Source organism: Acipenser ruthenus, chromosome 45, assembly GCF_902713425.1.
Source record: "Acipenser ruthenus chromosome 45, fAciRut3.2 maternal haplotype, whole genome shotgun sequence".
Lineage (NCBI taxonomy): Eukaryota > Metazoa > Chordata > Actinopteri > Acipenseriformes > Acipenseridae > Acipenser > Acipenser ruthenus.
This window is the reverse complement of record NC_081233.1, coordinates 1,197,258-1,222,530: the sequence shown is the minus strand read 5'-3', so window position 1 is coordinate 1,222,530 and position 25,273 is coordinate 1,197,258. Positions and strand designations below refer to the sequence as shown.

General features: G+C 42.4%; 1 protein-coding gene across 1 annotated transcript; it reads left to right on the top strand.

Moving 5' to 3' along the window:
* The first annotated feature begins 16,081 nt into the window (after window positions 1–16,081).
* LOC117414332 (interferon-induced very large GTPase 1-like) lies at window positions 16,082–23,845 on the top strand. Its single transcript, XM_034917010.2, has one exon. It carries the CDS (start codon window positions 16,407–16,409, stop codon window positions 23,331–23,333), a length of 6,927 nt encoding a protein of 2,308 aa, XP_034772901.2. The 5' UTR covers window positions 16,082–16,406; the 3' UTR covers window positions 23,334–23,845.
* The last annotated feature ends 1,428 nt before the right edge of the window (window positions 23,846–25,273 follow it).

Here is a 25,273-nt window from a genome sequence, read left to right as displayed (position 1 = left end):
GTTAATATATAGAAGATTAGATTTAGATATTAGAAATCTTTATATGACCAACTTGCTTGAAAATTGCCCTTTTTTCAATGAGCCCCTGCCCTTTTAATGTTCTCTGCACGTTGAAATTAGCTGCCAATTACATAATTAACAGATAGTATAGATCATGCAAGTAGAGAAAATGAACACAACGTGCAGCATATAGCATGTATCAGAATGACACCAGCCTATTATGCAATTAATTAACCAGTGTATTAGCAGCATGTGCACTCTGTTACACCACCCTCACTCACACAGTTTGCAGTTCAATTTATAGGTCCAAAAGTTAAGCTTGTATTTTTTTTTTTGTATCCAATTGTTTTACAGCTACTGTAATGTTGCCTGGCAACATCCTGTGCCCTTACCTTCAACTTGCAATTTCCAAGAAATGACTGCATGAAGGGCGCCACCCACCCCTTTGCCTTTTACCGTGTCACGTGAGTTCTCTATATATGGCTCTGGCTGTGGTTAATGAACAGCGCGCGGCGGGCAGGGATAAGTACTGCAGAGACAGCGCGCAGCTGGAGCAGGCCAGTGCAGGAGCAGCTGATGTTGCAGTGCTGTTTTCATGCGTGATTGGAGACCTGTAAGTTAATAATCGCTATTTTAAAAGCATTAAAAGAGTAGTGGAAAATATTTAATTGTTATTTGGAGAACATCTTTTCAGCTCTTTGGTAAAGGTTCGGTTCGGTAGCCTGCGTTTAAAATCATAACTTCAAGAGGTTCAGTTGGGATTTGTATTCGCGTGCGATTTATTTATTTATTTATTTATTTATTTATTTACAGGGTTTTCTTTTCAAAAACTTTAGAGCAGCAAAACTATAGGTTGGGCAGAGCGAGGGTGCGGCTCAGAGTTCAGAGATGGACCGTAATATGCTTTCACTTTTAGAAATGCATTTCTGAAGCTCAACATAAAAAAATAACTTAAAGGGGGTTAATATTGGGTAACTTGGTTGTTTTTTTTTTTAAATGTATGTAAGTGTGCTAGTGATGAAAATAATTGTATTGTCATAAAAATGACAATATTTCAATTCTGAGCTTTCACCAGTTTGTTTCTGTAACTTGAAGATCACAGGTGTAGCATGAGACAGTGCCTCCCATGAGACAGTGCATCATCCTATGAGACAGTGCCTCCCATGAGACAGTGCCTCCCATGAGACAGTGCATCATCCTATGAGACAGTGCATCATCCCATGAGACAGTGCCTCCCATGAGACAGTGCATCATCCTATGAGACAGTGCCTCCCATGAGACAGTGCCTCCCATGAGACAGTGCCTCCCATGAGACAGTGCATCATCCTATGAGACAGTGCATCATCCCATGAGACAGTGCCTCCCATGAGACAGTGCATCATCCTATGAGACAGTGCCTCCCATGAGACAGTGCCTCCCATGAGACAGTGCCTCCCATGAGACAGTGCATCATCCTATGAGACAGTGCTTCCCATGAGACAGTGCCTCCCATGAGACAGTGCATCATCCTATGAGACAGTGCCTCCCATGAGACAGTGCCTCCCATGAGACAGTGCATCATCCTATGAGACAGTGCATCATCCCATGAGACAGTGCCTCCCATGAGACAGTGCCTCCCATGAGACAGTGCATCATCCTATGAGACAGTGCCTCCCATGAGACAGTGCCTCCCATGAGAAAGTGAATCATCCTATGAGACAGTGCCTCCCATGAGACAGTGCCTCCCATGAGACAGTGCCTCCCATGAGACAGTGCATCATCCTATGAGACAGTGCATCATCCCATGAGACAGTGCCTCCCATGAGACAGTGCCTCCCATGAGACAGTGCATCATCCTATGAGACAGTGCATCATCCCATGAGACAGTGCCTCCCATGAGACAGTGCCTCCCATGAGACAGTGCCTCCCATGAGACAGTGCATCATCCTATGAGACAGTGCATCATCCTATGAGACAGTGCCTCCCATGAGACAGTGCCTCCCATGAGACAGTGCATCATCCTATGAGACAGTGCCTCCCATGAGACAGTGCCTCCCATGAGACAGTGCATCATCCTATGAGAGTGCACCCCTGGGGCCAGTTGTATGAAACCCTTTAAGTTAAATTCCATGTTAGTTTTACCCTTCAGTGTTCTTTAAACTATAGGGGGTTGCAGAAGTCAATGCACCAGTTCAGGGAAAATGCATCCTTAGTGTTTTCCTCAAACTTAATACTTAAGGTGTTTTGCAACCAGACCCTGTCCCTTATTAATGGATTTGATGCTATACATATCCTGATTAGACACGGGAAACAGCTGTTACCCATTACTTTCATATGAGCAGCGTATGTTTTCATGCAGAGGATTCACTATATTCCAGGCAGCACTTTCGGTGGCGCGCATGCGTGTTAACTCCTATGGACCTCATGGTTTCTCATGGGATGCAGTTTCTCATGCTACACATGCGGTGCAGTGTTCTGTATGCAAGAGTGCTCTTGCCATAGCGCTTCGAGGCGGAAGTTAGCTCTTATTGAATGGTGTGTTAGAGAGCACTTTTCAAGAAAGCAAGGACTACATCACCCAGCGTTCAATACTGTAGCTACAACACGTTGACAACATTCATACATAGGTTTTAAAAATACATAAATAATGTAGGTTGAACTTATCACATACTGTAGGTGTTGTCAAAAAAAGAAGAAGAAAAAAAACACTTTGGAAAAATCACGTATCGGCCACTGGACTTGTTAGGAAGCGCTCTCGGCGAACAGGGCGTTCAGTAGAACACGTTCCGTAGCGCTCTGCTCTCGATGAACAGGGCGTTCAGTAGAACACGTTCCGTAGCGCTCTGCTCTCGGCGAACAGGGCGTTCAGTAGAACACGTTCCGTAGCGCTCTGCTCTCGGCGAACAGGGCGTTCAGTAGAACACGTTCCGTAGCGCTCTGCTCTCGATGAACAGGGCGTTCAGTAGAACACGTTCCGTAGCGCTCTGCTCTCGATGAACAGGGTGTTCAGTAGAACACGTTCCGTAGCGCTCTGCTCTCGATGAACAGGGTGTTCAGTAGAACACGTTCCGTAGCGCTCTGCTCTCGGCGAACAGGGCGTTCAGTAGAACACGTTCCGTAGCGCTCTGCTCTCGATGAACAGGGCGTTCAGTAGAACACGTTCCGTAGCGCTCTGCTCTCGGCGAGCAGGGCGTTCAGTAGAACACGTTCCGTAGCGCTCTGCTCTCGGCGAACAGGGCGTTCAGTAGAACACGTTCCGTAGCGCTCTGCTCTCGATGAACAGGGCGTTCAGTAGAACACGTTCCGTAGCGCTCTGCTCTGGACGAGCAGGGCGTTCAGTAGAACACGTTCCGTAGCGCTCTGCTCTCGATGAACAGGGTGTTCAGTAGAACACGTTCCGTAGCGCTCTGCTCTCGGCGAGCAGGGCGTTCAGTAGAACACGTTCCGTAGCGCTCTGCTCTCGATGAACAGGGTGTTCAGTAGAACACGTTCCGTAGCGCTCTGCTCTCGATGAACAGGGTGTTCAGTAGAACACGTTCCGTAGCGCTCTGCTCTCGATGAACAGGGCGTTCAGTAGAACACGTTCCGTAGCGCTCTGCTCTCGGCGTTCAGTAGAACACGTTCCGTAGCGCTCTGCTCTCGATGAACAGGGCGTTCAGTAGAACACGTTCCGTAGCGCTCTGCTCTCGATGAACAGGGCGTTCAGTAGAACACGTTCCGTAGCGCTCTGCTCTCGATGAACAGGGCGTTCAGTAGAACACGTTCCGTAGCGCTCTGCTCTCGATGAACAGGGCGTTCAGTAGAACACGTTCCGTAGCGCTCTGCTCTCGGCGAGCAGGGCGTTCAGTAGAACACGTTCCGTAGCGCTCTGCTCTCGACGAACAGGGCGTTCAGTAGAACACGTTCCGTAGCGCTCTGCTCTCGGCGTTCAGTAGAACACGTTCCGTAGCGCTCTGCTCTCGATGAACAGGGCGTTCAGTAGAACACGTTCCGTAGCGCTCTGCTCTCGATGAACAGGGCGTTCAGTAGAACACGTTCCGTAGCGCTCTGCTCTCGATGAACAGGGCGTTCAGTAGAACACGTTCCGTAGCGCTCTGCTCTCGGCGAGCAGGGCGTTCAGTAGAACACGTTCCGTAGCGCTCTGCTCTCGATGAACAGGGTGTTCAGTAGAACACGTTCCGTAGCGCTCTGCTCTCGATGAACAGGGTGTTCAGTAGAACACGTTCCGTAGCGCTCTGCTCTCGATGAACAGGGCGTTCAGTAGAACACGTTCCGTAGCGCTCTGCTCTCGATGAACAGGGCGTTCAGTAGAACACGTTCCGTAGCGCTCTGCTCTCGATGAACAGGGCGTTCAGTAGAACACGTTCCGTAGCGCTCTGCTCTCGGCGAGCAGGGCGTTCAGTAGAACACGTTCCGTAGCGCTCTGCTCTCGACGAACAGGGCGTTCAGTAGAACACGTTCCGTAGCGCTCTGCTCTCGGCGAGCAGGGTGTTCAGTAGAACACGTTCCGTAGCGCTCTGCTCTCGATGAACAGGGCGTTCAGTAGAACACGTTCCGTAGCGCTCTGCTCTCGGCGAACAGGGCGTTCAGTAGAACACGTTCCGTAGCGCTCTGCTCTCGACGAACAGGGCGTTCAGTAGAACACGTTCCGTAGCGCTCTGCTCTCGATGAACAGGGTGTTCAGTAGAACACGTTCCGTAGCGCTCTGCTCTCGATGAACAGGGCGTTCAGTAGAACACGTTCCGTAGCGCTCTGCTCTCGGCGAACAGGGCGTTCAGTAGAACACGTTCCGTAGCGCTCTGCTCTCGACGAACAGGGCGTTCAGTAGAACACGTTCCGTAGCGCTCTGCTCTCGACGAACAGGGCGTTCAGTAGAACACGTTCCGTAGCGCTCTGCTCTCGACGAACAGGGCGTTCAGTAGAACACGTTCCGTAGCGCTCTGCTCTGGACGAGCAGAGCGTTCAGTAGAACACGTTCAGTAGCGCTCTGCTCTCGATGAACAGGGTGTTCAGTAGAACACGTTCAGTAGCGCTCTGCTCTCGACGAACAGGGCGTTCAGTAGAACACGTTCCGTAGCGCTCTGCTCTGGACGAGCAGGGCGTTCAGTAGAACACGTTCAGTAGAACACGTTCCGTAGCGCTCTGCTCTCGGCGAACAGGGCGTTCAGTAGAACACGTTCCGTAGCGCTCTGCCTAGTGAGCGCACCCCGGGTCCTGTGATGGAAGTTTTCCACTCAACTTCTGAAAGAGACTCAGTGAGACAGTCAAGGTTGAATCAAACAAGTTTATAGTTCAAGGGTTGCAAACCTGAGAACACACTCAACACACACAAGTGTTAGAAAACGGAGCAATGTTCTGACTTCACAGAGTCAGTAAGCATAATATATACCTTGTAATCTGCAGTTATTATGAGCCAATCACAGAAGCTTAACTCAGTATTCATAGATAGCAACAACTTGGAAGATTAAGATGAGGCCAATCATATGCAACAATAACAGCTTATTTAAATTGCAAGCATCTCATTCTAACTAATCGGTAACATTTCTGTGAAGTGTCACGGATGCTGCTTGCGGTTGCTAAATAAAGAGAACTTCCTCTTTTCTAGCTCGTAGTCAGTTTCTTTCCATCCCTTATATGGGCCACCTGCCCTGCAGCAAGAACAGAGGAAGTATGTTCAAAAACAACTACTGATACATTATTATCATATTATACCTAGATCTTATAACCCGTAATAGCATTTAAACCTGAGCATGGAAACCCTAAACAGTTTTCCCACCACAGTCCCCACTTGAATGATCAGTTGCGCAACCCAATCGCTCCCGAAATCGCGCAACTCAATTGCGAGCAATTACTGTGTCCACATCTGAGCCATTATTCATGCAACAAGGTTGCCGCGTAGTTTTTCGTTGTTTTTTTTTAAATTGTTTTGACAACTGAGGTGACACTCTGTTATTGTTTTTTTCTGAACCAGACTTTAACGTTTTTAAGTCTTTACTGAAAGCAAACTTTACCACGTTTGAAATAAAATAAATGTGCTTGTAGCAGCCTGTGTTACAGTGCAAATATGTGCACTTATTCCTGGCTGTACACTCGGTCTGCTACCGTGAGCATTTCAAATCCCACTCACTTTTCTTTTTTTCTCTTCCTTACAGGATTCACACAACCCAGACCCGGCGCTAGAAACACCATCCCAGGTCAGTTTAACAATTCATCATTTATTTTCCTATTTTTTAACCCGAACTATACACATAGATATTCATCTATATACATAGATATTCATCTATACACATAGATATTCATCTGTACACATAGAGATTCATCTATATACATAGCTATCTATACACATAGATATTCATCTATACACACAGATATTCATCTATACACATAGATATCTATACACCTAGATATTCATACATTCTTATTTTGTTCCTGATATACAGACAGTAGTTAGCCAGCAAATAATGTTTCACAAATGATGGAACTGATATTTTATTGAAATTCACTCCATCACACTATACAACAACAACGAGTCTTTTTAATGCTGTTGTGTTTTTCACTTCATCATTGGTGGAGTTTGCATGTGTGTGCTAAACTTACTCGAGACAATTTGCTCGAGCCAAAGACAAAATGACCCTATCCCTCTTGGGGTTTACATGCTCTTGGCTTAAAGGCAACAAAGGTAATTCACTCTCTATTACTAGTATATCTGTTAGAAATGTATCTTCGCCTTCAGCCCGGGTGGCTGTGGGCAGTTGGCAAACTGCCCGGGTAGATGATGAAATGACACCAAATTCAATGTTAATTCGGCATCTGCCCGCCGCAGCTGTGCAGTTTGCCGACTGCCCGGGCATTACTGCCCGACTTCAGCAACGGTCCATGACATCCACATTAACGATGTGCAGTTCCTGAATGATTCGTTCTTTTTGACCGAATCATTATCGTGAATCATGAGAATCGGATCAGAGTCCCCTTTAAATTGGTTCTTTTGATTCACCCCATGAACAAACTGCGTGGCACACAGGGGTCGAGTTACCAGCCTGTCAAACTCATGAACTGATTCAGTCCTTCTGATTCGCTGAAACGAGGAAATCTTATCAGCCATGTTGGATCCAAGTTCTCTCTAATTTAGTGCATGATGGGACTCTGGGAGCTAAAATGGTGTCAGTTACACACTGCAAGCCGTAGCGATCTTATCACAGGCAGGGCACTGCTGTACACTGTCCATTCAATCCTATCATAAGAACCTTTGGCTAATTTAGAGTTTTATGTAGTGCAGTTTGCATGGACACTGTAACTTTGTTTTTACAGTTTTTCTAAGTTTATTTTTCAAAATAAAATAATACGCAATTTTTAGGAACAACTCTTGTTGTGTATCGTTCCTGTTACGTCATCCTGTGGCTGTAAATGGCCTGTCATTATAAAATGATTTATTATTATTATTATTATTATTATTATTATTATTATTATTATTATTATTAATAGCTGGTTGCAAATGGTCACCAATAAACATATATCACTCAAAGGTGAAATATGTGTTGTTTTTATTCCAGGTTTATTGTTTGTCAAAATATATTTCATTTCATGTTTTCAACCCAGACAAACAGGTTTAGTTAGATTTTATCTGTGCGCAGTTCGTGATCGAGTTAGTATTTCCCGTTCAAATAACCCGTCTTAACCAAGTGATTCATTCATCACGCATCGGTTTCGTTTCACTGAATCGACCAAACTGAATCAAAATGAATCAGTAAAAAGAATCGAACTGCCCATCGTTCATATACATCCCCTTCATGATGGTGTGGTTACAGTATGTTGTTGGCACTCAATCGTTTTCTAATTCTGGTTATACTGTAATGACTTGAAAATGAAACTACTTGGATATGAAGAAAACCACTCAAACAAAACCAGATTTATAATATGTATATTCTTTAATACAATTTCATTTTATTACAGATCTGAAGAAGATTTGCATGATGGAGAGGGTATGTTTGTTTTCTGTTCTTTCAAAAGCCCCATTCGCACGGGATTAAAAAACAGGGGGTCAAAAGCAGAGGAGGTCCAGTAACCTCCCAGACGTGGACTAGAGAAGACGATAACATTTTAATTAAATGCCTGAATTAGCGCTTTCCCACGAGATCTAGGAACAGATCACAGATCACTTGCACAAGATATTTTAAAATGACAGAAATTGAAATAAATTGCATAACTTACCAGTGCAGTGCAGTTAAATGCATCTGCAAACATTAATTTTGATAACTCTATTGTATTTTCAGTCTCCTCTAAACCGTTGAGTTGAAAAACCCAGAAATACTTGTTATTAATTCGAACAAAACACTGATGTTCGATTTGCACGGGACTAAAAATGTACAGTATGAGTGAGTTTGAAAATGTACAGGAGGTCACGATGCCCTGAAAACAAGCAGAGGACCTCTGGAAAAAGTATCTGGGGTAAAACGAAACGGACAATTCCCTTTCAAGTGGAATGACAACCATTACTGAATGTGAAGGCCTCTCTGACCCATCAATCGCTGAGCACATATAAAAAAGCTGCCCTACCAGGGCTCTGCTGTGAGGAGGAAGTCCCTCCACCTCCTGCTGAAGAGGGACGTCCTCGCAGTAGCATATCTCCATTTTCTCTCTCGCCTCACTGAGACGACGGATGGCTTTGGCTCTCTTTGTGCTGGAATGTGGCAGAAACACTCAGGATCGAGTCTCTAGCCTGCAAAACTGATCGCTACAGTAAGATTCTACATTTTACGAGTATGTTGAACATGTTGACCGCACAGCGTATCCTCCAGTCCGTCCAGCCGGGCGACTGGTTCACATCGATCGACCTGCAAGATGCCTACTTCCATGTCATTTTCAAAGTGCATGGTCGCAGCACTGGCTCCACTCAGGCTGCGGGGTATTCGGATTTGAACTACCTGGACGATTGGCTAGTTTGCGCGTGTTCCAAAGCACGCGCCGAAGCACACACCAGATCATGTGACGAAGTTAGGGCTCTCCATACATCAACAGAAGAGCAACTTCGTACCATCTCAGTCCACAGTGTGGGGATCAAATTGAACTCCGTGAGCATGCTTGCCTCACTGTCAGAAGACAGGATTCGGTCGTTGGAAGTCACGCTCTCCCAATTCAGGGAGGATGCTCTTCTACGGGTCAGAACGTTTCAAAGGTTGTTGGGGCTGATGGCAGCCGCCTCGAGAATCCTTCCCCTAGGGCTGCTTAGAATCCGCCCGCTTCAAGCTTGGGTGAATGGGCTCAAGGTGCACCCAGTCCGCGAGTGTCCAGACAATGCCGGAACGGAAGTGATCACTACAGACACCTCCAGCCTGTGGTGGGGGCGGTCTAAAATGGGAGAGGAATAAGAGGTCAGTAGAAGGGACGCACTTCCTGGCAGTGCAATTTCTTAAAGGAGCCCGGAGGCTCCGTCCTCCGACGAAAAGCATGGTCCCTAAGTGGGAGCTGGTGCTGGGGGTCCTAATGGGTCCCCCCATTTGAGCCCATGGCCTCAGCAGAGCTGCGCCCTGTTTCCCTCCAAAGTGGCTTTTTTATTAGCCATTACGCCTGCCAGAAGAGTAAGTGAGCTTCATGCGCTGTCCATTGACACATGTAGGGGTTTCACTGGGAATGACTCACGGGCAACATTAAGAACTAACCCGGCCTTTTTGCCAAAGGTGGTCTCTTCATTCCATATTAACCAACCAGTGGTTTTGGAAGCTTTCAGACCTCCCCCGCATGAGTCGGAGGAGGATCGCAGACAGCACACTCATTGCCTGGTCCGGGCTCTGCGCTGTTACCTGGATAGGACGGCGTCTTGGAGGCAGTCCAACCAGCTGTTTGTCTGCTATGGGTCCCGCTCTAGAGGACTGGCCCTATCGAAGCAGCGTCTAGCACACTGGGTGACAGATGCCACACGTCTGGCATGTGAACATACAGACTCCCCCATGCCGGAGGCCATTATGGCCCATTCCACCAGGGGCCAAGCGACATCGTGGGCTCTCTTTCATGGCGCCTCCTTGGGTGAGCTTTGCAATGCTGCTACATGGACAGGTAGTCAGACACTAGCGCATTTTTACCGCCTTGAACCGTGTGAGACCCTCTCTGGGCTCTAGGGTGTTGCAGGCGGCATGCCCTTAGGCATCATGTGGGCTCTGGGCTATCGCCGTGGGGCTTGTATGGTCAGTACTCTGGAGCCACGACAGCTTTGGTACAGCTTCCCATTCGATAATGGTTTTCATTCCATTGAAAGGAAACGTTAAATTATTACCATAACCCTGGTTCCCTGAAAGAGAATGACAACCATTACCCTTCAAGGTCATGTCCCCAGCTGACCTCCGATTTCGAAAGAAAATGGCGATGTGCTACTGTGAGGACATCACTCTTCAGCAGGAGGAGGGAGGGACTTCCCCCTCACAGAAGGGCTCTGATAGGGCAGCTTTTTATATATGCTTAGTGATTGACGGGTCAGAGAGGCTCTTCCCATTTGGTGATGGTTGTCATTCTTTTCAGGGAACCAGGGTTATGGTAATAACCTAACGTTCGAGCTCCATTACCAAACGGTGTATAATGCGTGGTAATGCCCCAAACTTATTTACTTACATGCTTGCTGTATATGTTCCCTTTTACAAGCAGTACGCAAACAACATTACAAAACTCTTTCAACATTACACAGTAAAAAAAATTGAAAACAGTTGTTCAACACACAGTTACAAATAAAACTCGCTGTTCAGATTCTGAACATACAATGTGTTTTCAGAACTATTTTACAGTCAACTCTCGGTTTTCCGGGGCAATGGTGGAGAGGGGAGTGATTCTATGGATAAAACACAAACACAGAATAATGCAAATCATAATCAAGTAGTCAGTCATGCTTGTTTGTCTCATCGACTGGCTTTCCTTTTTTGTAATATTAGTCCGTAGCCCTCGCACGAGGCTTCATTCTGCTGCTTATTAAAATAATCCACCAGCATATTAGAGGCTCAGATTCTTTTAGGAAGCATTAAAATCAACCCCCATCCCCAGCGCATCAAAATGAAAAAAAAAAAACTTGGCTTGTTTAGCACAAATTAGTCCAGATGCTGGCGTACCTTCGGCTCTTTGCTGTTTCTTTTTCCAATCATTTCCGTTTACTCGCAGCCATATTAGCATTTACAACGGCACTGAGTTATTATAACTGACTGTGGCAATGCGCCCCGCCCCTGTGTGCATTTGTGTGTTATGTGTTGTATGTTGCGTGTGTTAATGTCGGTGTATAGTCATTGGTACACGGGATATAACCGGGTCTGTGTTTCACGTGTGATTTAAAAAGTGTAGATTTGTATTTAGGCACGAGGAGGGCACAAATCACTTCACGTGCTGATTAAATGTAATATGTGAGCACGTGGTTGCACAGAATTAATTCACGTGCTGGGATTCAAGTGAATAATTAATCAGTAATTGAATCCCAGCACAACAGTATATATAGATGCACATTTCTGTCACTCGAGGTTAGGTGTTCGGTGAGTGGAGAACGGGAGAGAGAAGAGGAGTAAAGTAAATATAAAAGAACGTAAATATTAGTGTTATCTGCTCACCGTGTTTTGTTCGTCTGTCTGTGCACTGTCTAGTCCGTTTTGTTCGTCTGTTTATTTTGGCTACAAGTGCCGTGTCCTGTGTTTTTGTCTGTTCAAACCTTTTATTTTCTGTTCTGTTTATTAAATGCTGAGCGCGATCACGCGCTCAGCCTCACCAAACTCCAAGTCTCTGTGTGTGTTACTTCCTGGCTCTGGTCTGACACCACCCACTCCGGCCGTCTTTGTGACACTGACCTATAGAGCATGCGCAATATGTGTTTCTGTTAGCAGGGATGATCCGCAAACCAGAAAATCTGCCCACGCAAGATCGAGAGTCGACTGTATTGTGAAGTGTTGTTTGCTCTTTACTTTGAGTAATAAGAATAAAACATTGACTCATTTTTACATTTCAAAAGGGATATCATTAATATGCAAAATCCAAGATTAAATGTGTACATATTTAAATTATTTTCTGAGGCCTATTTCAGTCAGTGGGCTCTATTCTGATCACAGTGCTAATGGAGCGGAGGAGCTTTATTAAGAAAATAAATACGGTCAGACACCAAGTCCGGATTCAAAACCAGAAGTCGCTTTATTGTAATATGCAAGAGCAAAAGTCTGCAAGAGTTCTCTGCCAGTTACAACTTTACATTGGTTTATATAGGATAAAAATAGCAAGCCTGGCATGCACAAATCATGCTTTTTACCAGTAATTTTCTATTCCAAATAAGGAGTTGTTTTCTATCTCCAGACCCCATGCCTAAGTTCCCCATTTCTCTGTCTGGTATGCAGGTCCTCGTTGTCCAGAGTTTTACAAGCAGCATTTGTACAATAAGCAGAAGAAAGCACCAAACCTCTGGACCTCTATTGCTAGTATACATCCATACTGTGCCTAATATAAGCACAGTCATTGCAAGAATAACATTGATTACATGTATGAAGCACATCATATTCACAGATACTTTCTTTTGTGAATCAATATTACTGATGTTGTTATAAAAGTATAAACGGTTAATATACGATCAGTACAGAGTACTATCATTACATTTTCCTCCTACACTGCCTACAAATGTCTTGTGTCGTTATAGAGGACCTGTCCCATCGCCACGGGTCACCATAGATTCCGGGGTGTCGTATCATTAATATTCATCAAAGCGCTTCTGATGACAGCGCTGTGGGGTCCTGAAAAGACAATTGAGCACTGTGTTAAGACCTGTCAAACCAGGTTCATTTAGTGGCGCGACCGGGAACTCTAACAATAAAAAGCAAAGTAGTCCTAACTAGCAACTGCATGCATTAAGACCAAGCCCCTTCATTTGGGGTTTTTATTTTTGATCACCCTGTGATGTCTCCTTCAAACATATTTTGAGCCGACTCGCTTTCTTAATCAAACTCTAATTACCAAAGGAAGTTGCTTCTTTTTTACCCTCCTATATCCTGATTGAGTTCACAAACAATGTGAATAATTCTTTTTTAACCTGGATTTCGTTTGGCTCGGGTCTAATCATTGCCGAATTCAGCTTATCAACTTCCACTGCTTTCGTTAGTTTCAAGAAGTGTGTTTGTTTTCTCCTGATTATTTAAACAGTGTTTCTCTTATCCAGTTTGCAGCTTAACAGCTGTTATTTAAGGCTTAACAGCTGTTAACTAAGGTTTAAAGGAAGGTAGAGAGATAGAAAATAAAAACCGAAAATGAAGGGGCTTGACTAAGACGGACACAGAAAGAGGAAATCAAACGCAGAAAAGTGAAAAGAAAAAAAACTAAAAAACGACAATGTAGAATAAAAATGGTTGTCAAGTCCTTGAGAGTGTGCGTGGGTATTTTACGCAGTATTAGGAATTGGACAGTTTGTACTACGTAATATCAGTGCCATGCAATTAATGTTCCTGGTTTCCCCTGTCGTTTACAGTACCGGGTAGGATTTTCAAAGACGTTTGTTTTATGGTATTGTTGTAGCTGGGGCATATTGTGAGTTCTTCAGTGGCGAAATACAAAAAAGGCAGGGCTGCTTTAGATAGCAATTCAAATTAAAAACAGTGTGAACACCTGCCCTCCTCCCCCCCCCCATACACCACACACACACACACACACACACACACACACACACCACACACACACACACACACACACACACACACACACACACACCACACACACACACACCACACACACACACACACACACACACACACACACACACACGTTTGTATTCCTGCATTGGTGGGGACTTCCCATTGACTCTCATTATATTTTTATTTACTATTCCCAACTCCAGTCAAACAAAACTCCACACGAGGTGAAAGTCAACAACAAATAAAGTATTTTGGCACTTTTTTGTTTATTAAAAAAAAAAAAAAGATTTACAATTACTATTACAATCAATCTACTCAATGCAATTACTATTACAATCAATCCACTCAATTCAATTACTATTACAATCAATCCACTCAATACAATTACTATTACAATCAATCCACTCAATGCAATTACTATTACAATCAATCCACTCAATTCAATTACTATTACAATCAATCCACTCAATGCAATTACTATTACAATCAATCCACTCAATGCAATTACTATTACAATCAATCCACTCAATTCAATTACTATTACAATCAATCCACTCAATTCAATTACTATTACAATCAATCCACTCAATGCAATTACTATTACAATCAATCTACTCAATGCAATTACTATTACAATCAATCCACTCAATGCAATTACTATTACAATCAATCCACTCAATTCAATTACTATTACAATCAATCCACTCAATGCAATTACTATTACAATCAATCCACTCAATTCAATTACTATTACAATCAATCCACTCAATGCAATTACTATTACAATCAATCCACTCAATGCAATTACTATTACAATCAATCCACTCAATTCAATTACTATTACAATCAATCCACTCAATTCAATTACTATTACAATCAATCCACTCAATGCAATTACTATTACAATCAATCCACTCAATTCAATTACTATTACAATCAATCCACTCAATGCAATTACTATTACAATCAATCCACTCAATTCAATTACTATTACAATCAATCCACTCAATGCAATTACTATTACAATCAATCTACTCAATGCAATTACTATTACAATCAATCCACTCAATGCAATTACTATTACAATCAATCCACTCAATGCAATTACTATTACAATCTATCTACTCAATGCAATTACTATTACAATCAATCCACTCAATTCAATTACTATTACAATCAATCCACTCAATTCATGATTTCACGAAAATCAGGAAATACTGGATTGTCCATGAAATTAACCTTCAAAGTATTATTTAAAATTGTGAATTACTAATAATTTGTTTGTTTGTTTGTTTTAAAGCTTCTCCGCGGGGATTGCAATGCAAAAACACTTTACGTCCTCCTTTATGAGGTCATGTGATCATTTAATCCAATCACTGGCTCACTGAACGGGTGTCTGAATAGTTTGTAAGATGTGTACAGCACGTGTGCATCAGATAAATAAATCAGATAGACAAATACAAAAGAAGCAAAATGTGTTTCCAACCGGTTTCCTTATCTTCAAGTTGGCAAGCACTGTGGATACACAGCGTGCAATCTTAATGTACAGGCTGGTATTTACATCAGAGACAGAGCCGGGTGTGTTTGAGCAGCGTACGGAATGCTGACATTTCAATCAATCCATTTTTATTTTTGAATAGCGCTTTTAACAGGTACCGTCACAAAGCAATTCACACGAAATAAAAACATTTACAAATACTGTATAGTAAACAAGAGAACGACTGAGAAGTACTACTGAATAACATTTAATGAATAAGATGGACCGTTTTATGGAGGTAGGCATAAATGTGTATTTCTATATTTTGGATGTAATAGATACACAGTATATACAGTGTGTGTGTATATATAATATATAGTATACTTTCTATATTGCATTAATGCAGCCGCAAAATATCCACGAATGATGCTGTTTATGCCGAGACAGAACCGTGAAATTTGTTTTATTTCTCCGCTATTTAAGTAGACCGCTACTTATAAGTCGGTTTTCTTTTGGTCGTGACCTGAAGTCTGCAGCACCAGACTGACTGGAACATGAAAAATAAAAACAGTGCTGTGGCTCCAGAGCAACAAAGATCATTGCAGAAGTTACTCCTAATGCAGGGTCTGGGGTTGCAGGCAATGTTAGAATGATATGGTAATGATTGTTAAATTAATCGACCCACCAGAGCATACCTCGCGACCCATATGTATATGGATCACTAAAGTGTTATTTCTGGATATAACCACTAGATGGAGCCACAGTGACCCTACAGGTAACGCTGGGTTTTTCTTTTTCCAGCAGGTATTTATTTCGGCAGGTGTTTTGTTTTATTCCAGTGTTACCCAATTTCAAGCTTTAACAGAAACCCTGTAAGCATAGCATAGCCTTAGGTTAGGACAAAATTACATAGGCTAGTCTAGGAGTAGTGCTAATCGTGAAACCAGCCCGTAATGTTTCATAAAATAAGCTCAATTTCACATGCTGTTTTTAAGGTGACATCAGGAGGAGAGCATCAGAAGGAGTCTGATCAAGAAGAGCTTGAGAAGAAGCTCCAGGATGTCGGGATCGATCCACTCATCTGGCTGCCGAGACTGCGGGGGCATCTTAACATTACCAGAGCACAAGCTTTACAATACGTGGGCTTCAAGGACTATCAGAAATTAGAACGTTACTGTGAGCATGAATGGGAAAAAGAGGCCCTCAAAAAACTCCTCAATATACAAGAGAAGGAGTCACAGTCCAGAAAGTTGCAGGGTGAGCGGTCCGAGGCATTTAAAAAGAGACAGCAGGAGGCCAGGTCTGCACTCGCTGAGCTTCAACAGATGCAAGAAAAAGGAAGAAATCGCAATGATGGCCTTGTGAAGGAAAAAGAAGAGCAGCTTCAGTCAGCCTTACAGGTACCCAAAGAATACTGGGTGCGTTCTGGGGTACCGCTTAAGGATCTGATAGAGAACATGCATAAGCAGTTAGACCTTGCAGATTGTTCAGTGTTAGAAAGAGATAATCTATCTGATGAAGAGCTTTTGAAGTGTGCTTCAGGAGGACTTGCTTTGGAGGGGATTTACAAATCCAATCGACTGGAGGATGCTATGGTGAAACGAGAGCGGCTTCTTGATGTCCCCGAGTCTTTCTCTCTCTCCGGCTCTGAACAGATGCCTCTGCTCAAGCAACAAGAAGTTTCTTCCCATGAAGCAGAATCTACTTTTAGGAAAGCCATGGAAAAAATAGGCCTCAGCATCACCTGCTCAGCCAAAGCTGGCTTTTGGGGTTTTGATTTAGAAACCAACACAAATGTTAAATCTTCCTCTCAATTTGAGCAAACACACCAGTCAGATTCTGCACACAGCTACGCTTGCACCACAAAGTACAATTACATTCCTCTAGCCTCCTGTTTTTTTGGGAAGGACCAACTTCATCTGTCAACTTCAGCACTAAGAGAGCTGAAAGGTATCGATGAAGCATATCTTAAAAATAATAAAGAATTCAGCGAACAAAGATGTTTGGAATTCTTCAACAGATTTGGTACCCATGCAAACCAAGGGCCTCTTCACTTCGGAGGGATATTCTGGTGGAAGGCGTCTTCTGAAGGCTTTAGTGCACATGAGATGAACGAGGTGAAAACGCTGACATCGGAAGCATTGAGTACTTATGTTGGTGCCAGCTACAGTGGACCTGTATTGAGCTGTTCAGCAGGGGTTGATGTAACATGTTCAAAATCAGCAGGATCTGTAAGTCATGATCGCAGAGAAACTCTTTTGCGTAATATACAGCTTTCTGTATCGAAAACAGGGGGTTCAGCTGAAGCAGATAGTCTCTTGCAGTGGAAAGCTGGTCTGATTGCCAGTAACAAGACATGGTGTGTTATTGACAGAGGCCTTCAGATTGTACCTGTGTGGGATATAATCATTTGCAATCATAAGGAGGATTTCAGAGATGCTGTGAAACTTGCCCATAGTCTTTTGGCAGCATACGACATGTTAACAAAGCTTGACAAAAAAGCAGCAGTTCTATGTGGGGGAGAACTAAACACTCTAGAAGTTGAAGCACAAGCTGTCCTTCATGGCATTCGCATGTGGAATGTTTCTACTGCTGAGCAGCACTTAATGAAACTGATTGAATTTAAAAGGAAGCTGACTGATGAAAAGGAGAATGTCAGTGTGTGGTCCAGCAGATTTCTCTCGGATGAGGATTTTCAGGATTTCTTGACAACACTTGTTGCAACACATTCAAATTCCCCTTGTGATGACACAGTTAAAATCAGGATTCTAATGCGTCATCTTCTTGAAGATGACATCTATGATGTAAGCACAGAAAACTTCCCAAATCGATCCAGCATTGTGAAATGGATTCATCAGTCCAACAATGACCAACCAAGTGAAGTTTCAGTATCTGAATTTTCTCAGTTGGCTACACTTTTAACTCAAGCAAAAAATGACATCCAGGAGGTTTCTTATGTTTGCGGTTCTTCTGAGGATTCTATACGTAGCGCAAAGGTCCAAAGCACCCGTCTGATTACTGATGCTCTCTACACTCTACGTAAGAGTTTAATAGAGATGAAGAAGACAGAGGAAGAGTTGCTATTGCTTACAATTAGTGCAGTCAAAGGATACTCTGATAAGGATAACACCTTTGATCACATTCTTGGATGGCCAGAAATTGAATTCTTACTCAGTAAACTACAAAGTGCCCACGCCAAGTATTCCAGTCTTAGGAATGAAAGTGTTGCCAAAGCTCAAGCCTTCTTGATCTCCACGGGGTTGACAGTAGCAGCGGATTGCACTGAAGTATCTCCTTATGAGAAGAAACAACGTTTGGCCTTCATGAAAGCTCATTTGAAAGAAACTGTATCTGAAGAAATTGCAATGCTAATTGACTTCTCTGCTGAACCGGTCAGTGGTTGGGACAGACTTGAGGAAGACTTGAATTCTGTTTCAAAAGGAACCGACCAAGCAATGGTTAAGAATGTGCAAAATCAAGAAGGAAGTTTAACAAATGATTTGGAGGATATTTCTAAAATGAAACCACAGGCAGTGTCAACAATAGAAGAAATATCCGTAACATTAACAAACAAGGAGTGGGGTGTAATTGAAAGACTGGGGCTTCAGAAATACTATCCAAAGAAAATGACAATATCTGACATCCTTGTGATTGACAGATCGGCTTTAGAAGACTGCCAGCCCTCCACAGAACAGGAATTGCTGTTTTTTTTCCTGCAAAAGCTTTTGATGTTGGACTACAAGGCGAGGGATGTGTTTTGCAATCTCAAAAGCACTGCACAGCAAACCACAAGCAGTACTCCAACTGTGGAAATGAGTCTTGAGGACTTTTTTTGTGACGGAAATGCAAAAATAAATCAAAATACTGAAGATGAACCAAAACACATTCACCCCATGGATGTTGAAATGGCTATTTATCACTGTGCAGACAGTTTTCTGTGGCAGTACATTTCAGCAAAGCTTTCATTCTGTCAGTATGCACTTCCTTGTTTGGTGCCCAACCCCTTCACATCAAACATAGAATTTCCTTCCTGGTCTTTTGTGCAACTTAAAAAGAGCTGGAAATGTTCGGAAAGGTCTGATCAACAAAGTAAGACAGCAAAGTGCAAAAGCCAATCACTTTATGAAGCTGAACTTCCGACCGTATCGTTCGTACGGTTTGGTCCTTCTCCATCCTCAAAGTCTCAGATCTTGAACAATTTATTGAACAATCAAAAGCACAATACCTTTTTCCATAGAAACTGCAAAGGCAGCAGTGCACCTCGCCTCTTAATGGATGGGGTTGTGGAGATATCATGGTATTTCCCAGGTGGGAAGGACGATGACGTTTTTGGTGACTGCGTTGCATTCACTAATCTTCATGGCGATGCAAGAGAACATGAGAAACAGTTTGAATTTCTACTCAAGACTGCAACCATCAATGTAGTCCTTCTCACAGGCTCTGATCGAAATGAAAGAGGCAATGCAATTCTACAACAACTTTTGAAATCTCCAAAGCCCCTAATCTGTCTTTGTGCTGACATGAAAGTAACTCCAAAAGAACAACAAGGAACAAAGATTAGAATAGCTGCTGAGAGCAGAAATGAGGCTGACCTTGTTGAGGATCTTGTAACAACAATTAAGCGTCTATTGGACAGCCTGAAGCATACCTCCAGTATTAAGACATGCACGGGTATTGCTAGGAACCTTGACTTTCTGATTGAAGAAGACCATGAACACTGCAAGCAGGGCAAGTCCTTAGCAGAGGCATTACTGGCACCACTGAAAAGTGAGAAGTTGTCTGTCATTAAAGACAAGTACCTACCACTGCAAGGGGAACTATGGCATACATGGTGCAAGAAAAACAAGGAGCTTTTACGTTTGCAGATCAAAGGAAACATAAGTGTTGAACAACACAAAAGTCACATTGAACAGGCCAAAAATGACATCAGAAAAAAACAGTTTAGTAAAGCTTCTCCTATGAACAATGTAATTAAAACATTTCTTACAAATCTGCAGTGCAACTCGGAGGCTACTAAAGTGTTTTTTCTCAAATGGATGGAAATATTTTTATATGACCTTACATCAGAACAGCATTCGGGACTTGATGAAACACAGCATGAGACGTGGTCAAAGATGCAAGCTTTAAAAAAAGGTGGGAAAAACGTCGACCACATACAAAAGGAACTGGACAAGTTATCGAATGAGCGAATTGCTTCTACTTTTAGCCTTGAACACTTTTTAAGGGAACTAGGTCAAATTTATGAAGCTTTGGAGTCCCAGTCAAGAAATGAAGAAGTAAGATTTTCTCTCCCAGAAATTGCTGCAGATATGATGATTTCGGGATATCCTATTGAACTGATGGATGGGGATGCTTCACATGTGCCCCTGAAATGGATCAGCTCAGTTCTTGACAAAGTCATTGAGAAGCTTGGTGACCAAAGAGTCTTTGTTCTTTCTGTACTGGGCATTCAGAGCACTGGAAAGTCCACGTTGTTGAATGCGATGTTCGGACTCCAGTTTGCAGTCAGTGCAGGCAGATGCACCCGAGGGGCTTTCATGCAGCTGGTCAGAGTGAAGGAGGAGCTGAGACAAGAGAAGGAGTTGGATTATGTTCTTGTGGTAGACACAGAAGGCCTTCGGACTTTAGAAGTTGGCAAATCAACTCTTAACCATGACAATGAGTTAGCAACCTTTGTCATTGGTCTTGGTAACTTGACCTTGATAAATATATTTGGAGAGAACCCCTCTGATATGCAAGATGTTATTCAAATTGCTGTTCAGGCATTTCTGAGAATGAAGCAAATACATCTGACCCCCAGCTGCATGTTTGTGCACCAGAACGTTGGAGAAGTGACTGCAGGAGACAAAAACATGGAAGGAAAAAGGCGAATGCTCGAAAAATTAGATGACATGTCCCGTACAGCTGCGAAGCAGGAGCTGTGTGATGTTAGCTGCTTTAGTGATGTCATCAGATTTGATGTTAACACACACATCCACTACTTTGCTCATCTTTGGGAAGGTAATCCACCAATGGCACCTCCTAATCCAAGCTACAGTGAACACATTCAGAAACTGAAACGGATGCTGCTCTGTTCTGTGACACACCAGAATACATTGAAGATCTCAGGGTTTAAAACACGTGTCCAAGATCTCTGGAGCGCACTCCTTGCAGAAAACTTTGTTTTTAGCTTCAAGAACACACTTGAGATTGCAGCATACAGGAAATTAGAGGAAATGTATGCGGACTGGACTTGGAGACTGAGAAGTCAGATGCTTGACATTGAAAACAAACTGAAGATTAAAATTGAGCATGACAGAGGAGAAGTTGTGGAAAAGAAGGACCTTGAATCAGACATGAAGGCAGAATACAATGCTGTCACAAAAGAGATGGAATGTTATTTTTCGGAAGACAATGACCGAGAGATACTGATTCAATGGAAAAGAAAAATTGAACAGCAACTTGCAGATGTTAAAGATCAGATCATTGGAGAAACTAAAAGGAAATTTGACAAACTTGTTCGGCAGAAGAAAAGTTGTTGGGATTTGGAGGAAAAGAAATCTAAATATGAAGATCAACTGCTGCAGCGGAGCAAAGAGCTGGCGCTGAGACTTAAAGCCAAAGATTTGGATGAAGATAAACTAAAGAGTGAATTTCAAAAGTTGTGGTCGGATTGGGTGTATGCTGTGTCTTCAGACATGCCCCCTGCTAAAAAGACAGATGTCAAAATTGAGACTGATCAAATTCTCTTTGAGTGTTTCGCAGGTGAGTCTCTTTCTACAAGAATGGAGAGTGGCTCATATAAAAACTTACAGTCTTTCTTGAATTTCTCCAATTACATATCGATAAACAAACATTTCCGGTGCTTGAATAAAATGATCACAGTAGAAAAAGCTAACCAGCTTTCCATAAGGTTGACACGAGACATAATCCACAGTGTTACTGAAAGTATTGCAGTAAAGGAGCGTGCCAATAGTGATTACAGTCCAACCTTCATACATGAAATTGTCAATAAAATAGGCAAGGATATACAAGATTTTCAATCTAAGGAAAAAAGATTTGTGTTTAAAAACGATTACAAAACAGATTTATGTTTAATGTTATGTTATCAAGCAGCACAGAGGTTTCAAGAAATGCACAATGCCTTCCAAGCAGCTAATGATCCACTAACATACCTGACAAATAAGAAAGAGGGCTACTTCGGGATCTTTGCAAACTTCTGCAAGGGTGCGACATCCACCACTGGGCTAGCTGACTTTGTCGGTAGCCAGTTAAAAGAGGCAATCCGTCAGGAGGTCTATAATAAAACAAATGCAGACCTAGCAGGTGAAATCAGGTCCAACACTCCTGCCTTTAAGGGCAATAGATCCAATCTGGAAAGCCACATTCTGAAAACTCTGGCAGAAGATGAAAACTTTGATAAGTTTATGGAATACATACATTTTCCAAAACAGTATTTTAAGGAATTTATTAACCAATCCATTGACAATTATTGCTGGCATGGGAAAGATCCCAGAATACTTAAAGTCTTCAGAAAAAGTCTTGAGCATTATAAGATCCGTGTTTTGTTCGCAATTTCTAAATCAACTGAAGTGGTTCAAGACAAAAATGGCGATGTTCCAATGTGGCTGGATGAGTTTTGTTTGCAGCTCAAAGAAGACCTAGAGTTCACAAGACGTGACTTGAAAAGTGTTGAATATCAGGAGATCAATGATATCAAGTTTCTTGAAGAAGCAATGACTACAGTGCTGGAACATGTTGTTAAAGATTTAGAAAAGGACTTTAGTATGGAATCTTCAACAAATACAAAATCATCCAGGACAGAAATTCAAGAAAAACTGCTTGATCACCTCTGTGGATGCTGGGAGAAGTGTCCTTTTTGCAGTGCGATCTGCACAAACACGATCTCGGGTCACGATGGAGATCACAGTGTCGGCTTCCATCGCCCTCAAGGAATATCTGGTGCAGAATGGTACGAAACTGGCAGTCTAGTTGTAGATATTTGCTCTAGCCTTGTAGCTAGTGACTCTCGGCTGGAACTGAGTGATGACAAAAGCATTCCTTTCAGAAATTACAGGGAAGCTGGGCCCAGCTATGCAAAGTGGAGCATTACACCAGACAGCTCGTTACAACCATACTGGAAATGGTTTGTGTGTCAATTCCAATCAAACCTGGAAAACAACTATTCAAAAACATTCCATGAACAGGGTGAGATTCCAGCTCAGTGGAAGACCATCACAAAAAGTGCAGCTATTGAAAGCTTAGACCTGTGAACAAGATATCTTGTAAGGCAAGTCTTGTATGGTATATTAGTTATATATCATCCTCCAACAAATGTGTTATTTTAGAAGAAGAAAAATACATAACCTAATAAGTAAAATGAACAAAAGTTATTTTTCATTATTTTGCTTTGCACAAAGCTGAAAATGTATTTGGATTAATTTTGTTTGAATTTGTAATGTTTTTAATGTCATGATATTTTGTGTCAGTATATCTTCACAAACTTAAATAATTATAGCTACCAAATTAGGGCTAAAATCATTCATGTGGCATTGCAGAGTTATTATTTACCATTAAACTTTTACTTTTGAATACAACACCTTATTATTATTGTCACTGTTGTATCTGTAGTTTGAAAATAATCGCACACAAATATATAGAAATGTGCTTCTGTTAATCTCTTGTAATTGCATTCCCTAGTGACTTGATTGTGTGATTATTTTGACAAGTACCACAACAATGTAACGTATGTAGTAATTCCTGTGTACTCCGATTCCCTGAATAAAACTTTAGCAGCAAATTTCTTCACGATTCTGTGTGTGTGTAATAATGACTCTTTAATAGATTCTCATTTAATTCATTAATTGCATTCAGAAACTCTTTCTTATTGACTAAAGAAAAGCTATCATAGTAATTTGTTTCTTTTACTTTAGTTTGATGCACCCTATAGCCCGGAGATCACTGGGTCGAATCCGTGCTATTCTGGCGTGGCCGGGATTTCCCAGGGGGTGGCGCACAATTGGCCGAGCGCTGCCCGGGTGGGGAGAGTCACTGTCACTTGATCTGTGTTGCACGATAGGTCGGGTGGCTTAGCCGTGGGTATGCAGTGTGTAAAAGGTCGGTTGGCGGCACATGTTTCAGAGGACGCAGGTGCTTGTCTTCATCTCTCCCGAGTTGATACCGGAGTTGCAGCGCTGAGACAAGGTCTTAAAAACAATTGGATATTCCAAATTGGGAGAAAACGAGAGTAAAAAGAATTGGCAATTCCAAATTATAAAAACAATAAATAATAATGTGTAAGGGTCATTCCACACCAACTCATCCAGAAAAGGGACATTTCGTTGCCCGTCCATCTCAGATTTTCCTAGAAAAATTCACGTGGGTGTTTTCTGACACGCTGAGTTCAGAAATTATAGCCATTTTTTTTTTAAATTTCCCCTTTGACCTGTGACCTTGCAAAGATCAACCTAAAGTGAGAAAGGGACCTTGACCAGAAATATCACCCTGGGCGCAATTGAGATGCTACAATCATATGTAGCACCTCGTTCTTCTCGTATTGAATTTCAGGAAAAATTCTAGGAGCACCCTACTCACTTCTGGCAAATTGCCAGATGAGGGGTGACTGACACATTTTATTCGAACTTCAGCCTAACCCTTTACCCTGTAGGGGGTGTGGGTCCTAAAATGTAAGTATTGCTGAAAGACCCTTAGGAACCAGTCTTCCAAATTCTGTGAAACACTTTTGGTTTCAAGTCCCACCACTGGTCATTAAACCCCCTGAAATTTGAATTTTTGCTATTTGTACCAAGTTTAGGCCGTAATAACTTGCGTGGGGGGACTCAAAAAAATCACCCAAAGAAATGTTTGGATAGAGTTTGATTAGATCTACAAGCATCAAGCAAAATATTATGGTATCTGGGGATTTGGCAGATGTTTGAAGTTGCATTTGTCATGCATTGAGCATTGCTTATGGGCACTTTGGTGAGGCTAAAGTACCTCATAGTTCTATCCAAACTGGTTATTTCTTCAATTTTGCATTCTCTGAGGATTGATCTAGAGGAAAAGTAACAATGTGTGCTTAGACTGGCACTTGCTTGGAGCTGAGGGGTTATGAACTTGCATATGGGACTTCAATGTTACGATGATACATTTGAAACTACCAAAACCTTAGTTGGATTTTAAAAACTAAATTCACTGTTTTTCTTAAAAAAAA

Bases quoted from the DNA above. Each gene is read 5' to 3' on its own strand.
- LOC117414332 (XM_034917010.2), top strand. From the start codon at position 16,407: ATGCAAGAAAAAGGAAGAAATCGCAATGATGGCCTTGTGAAGGAAAAA.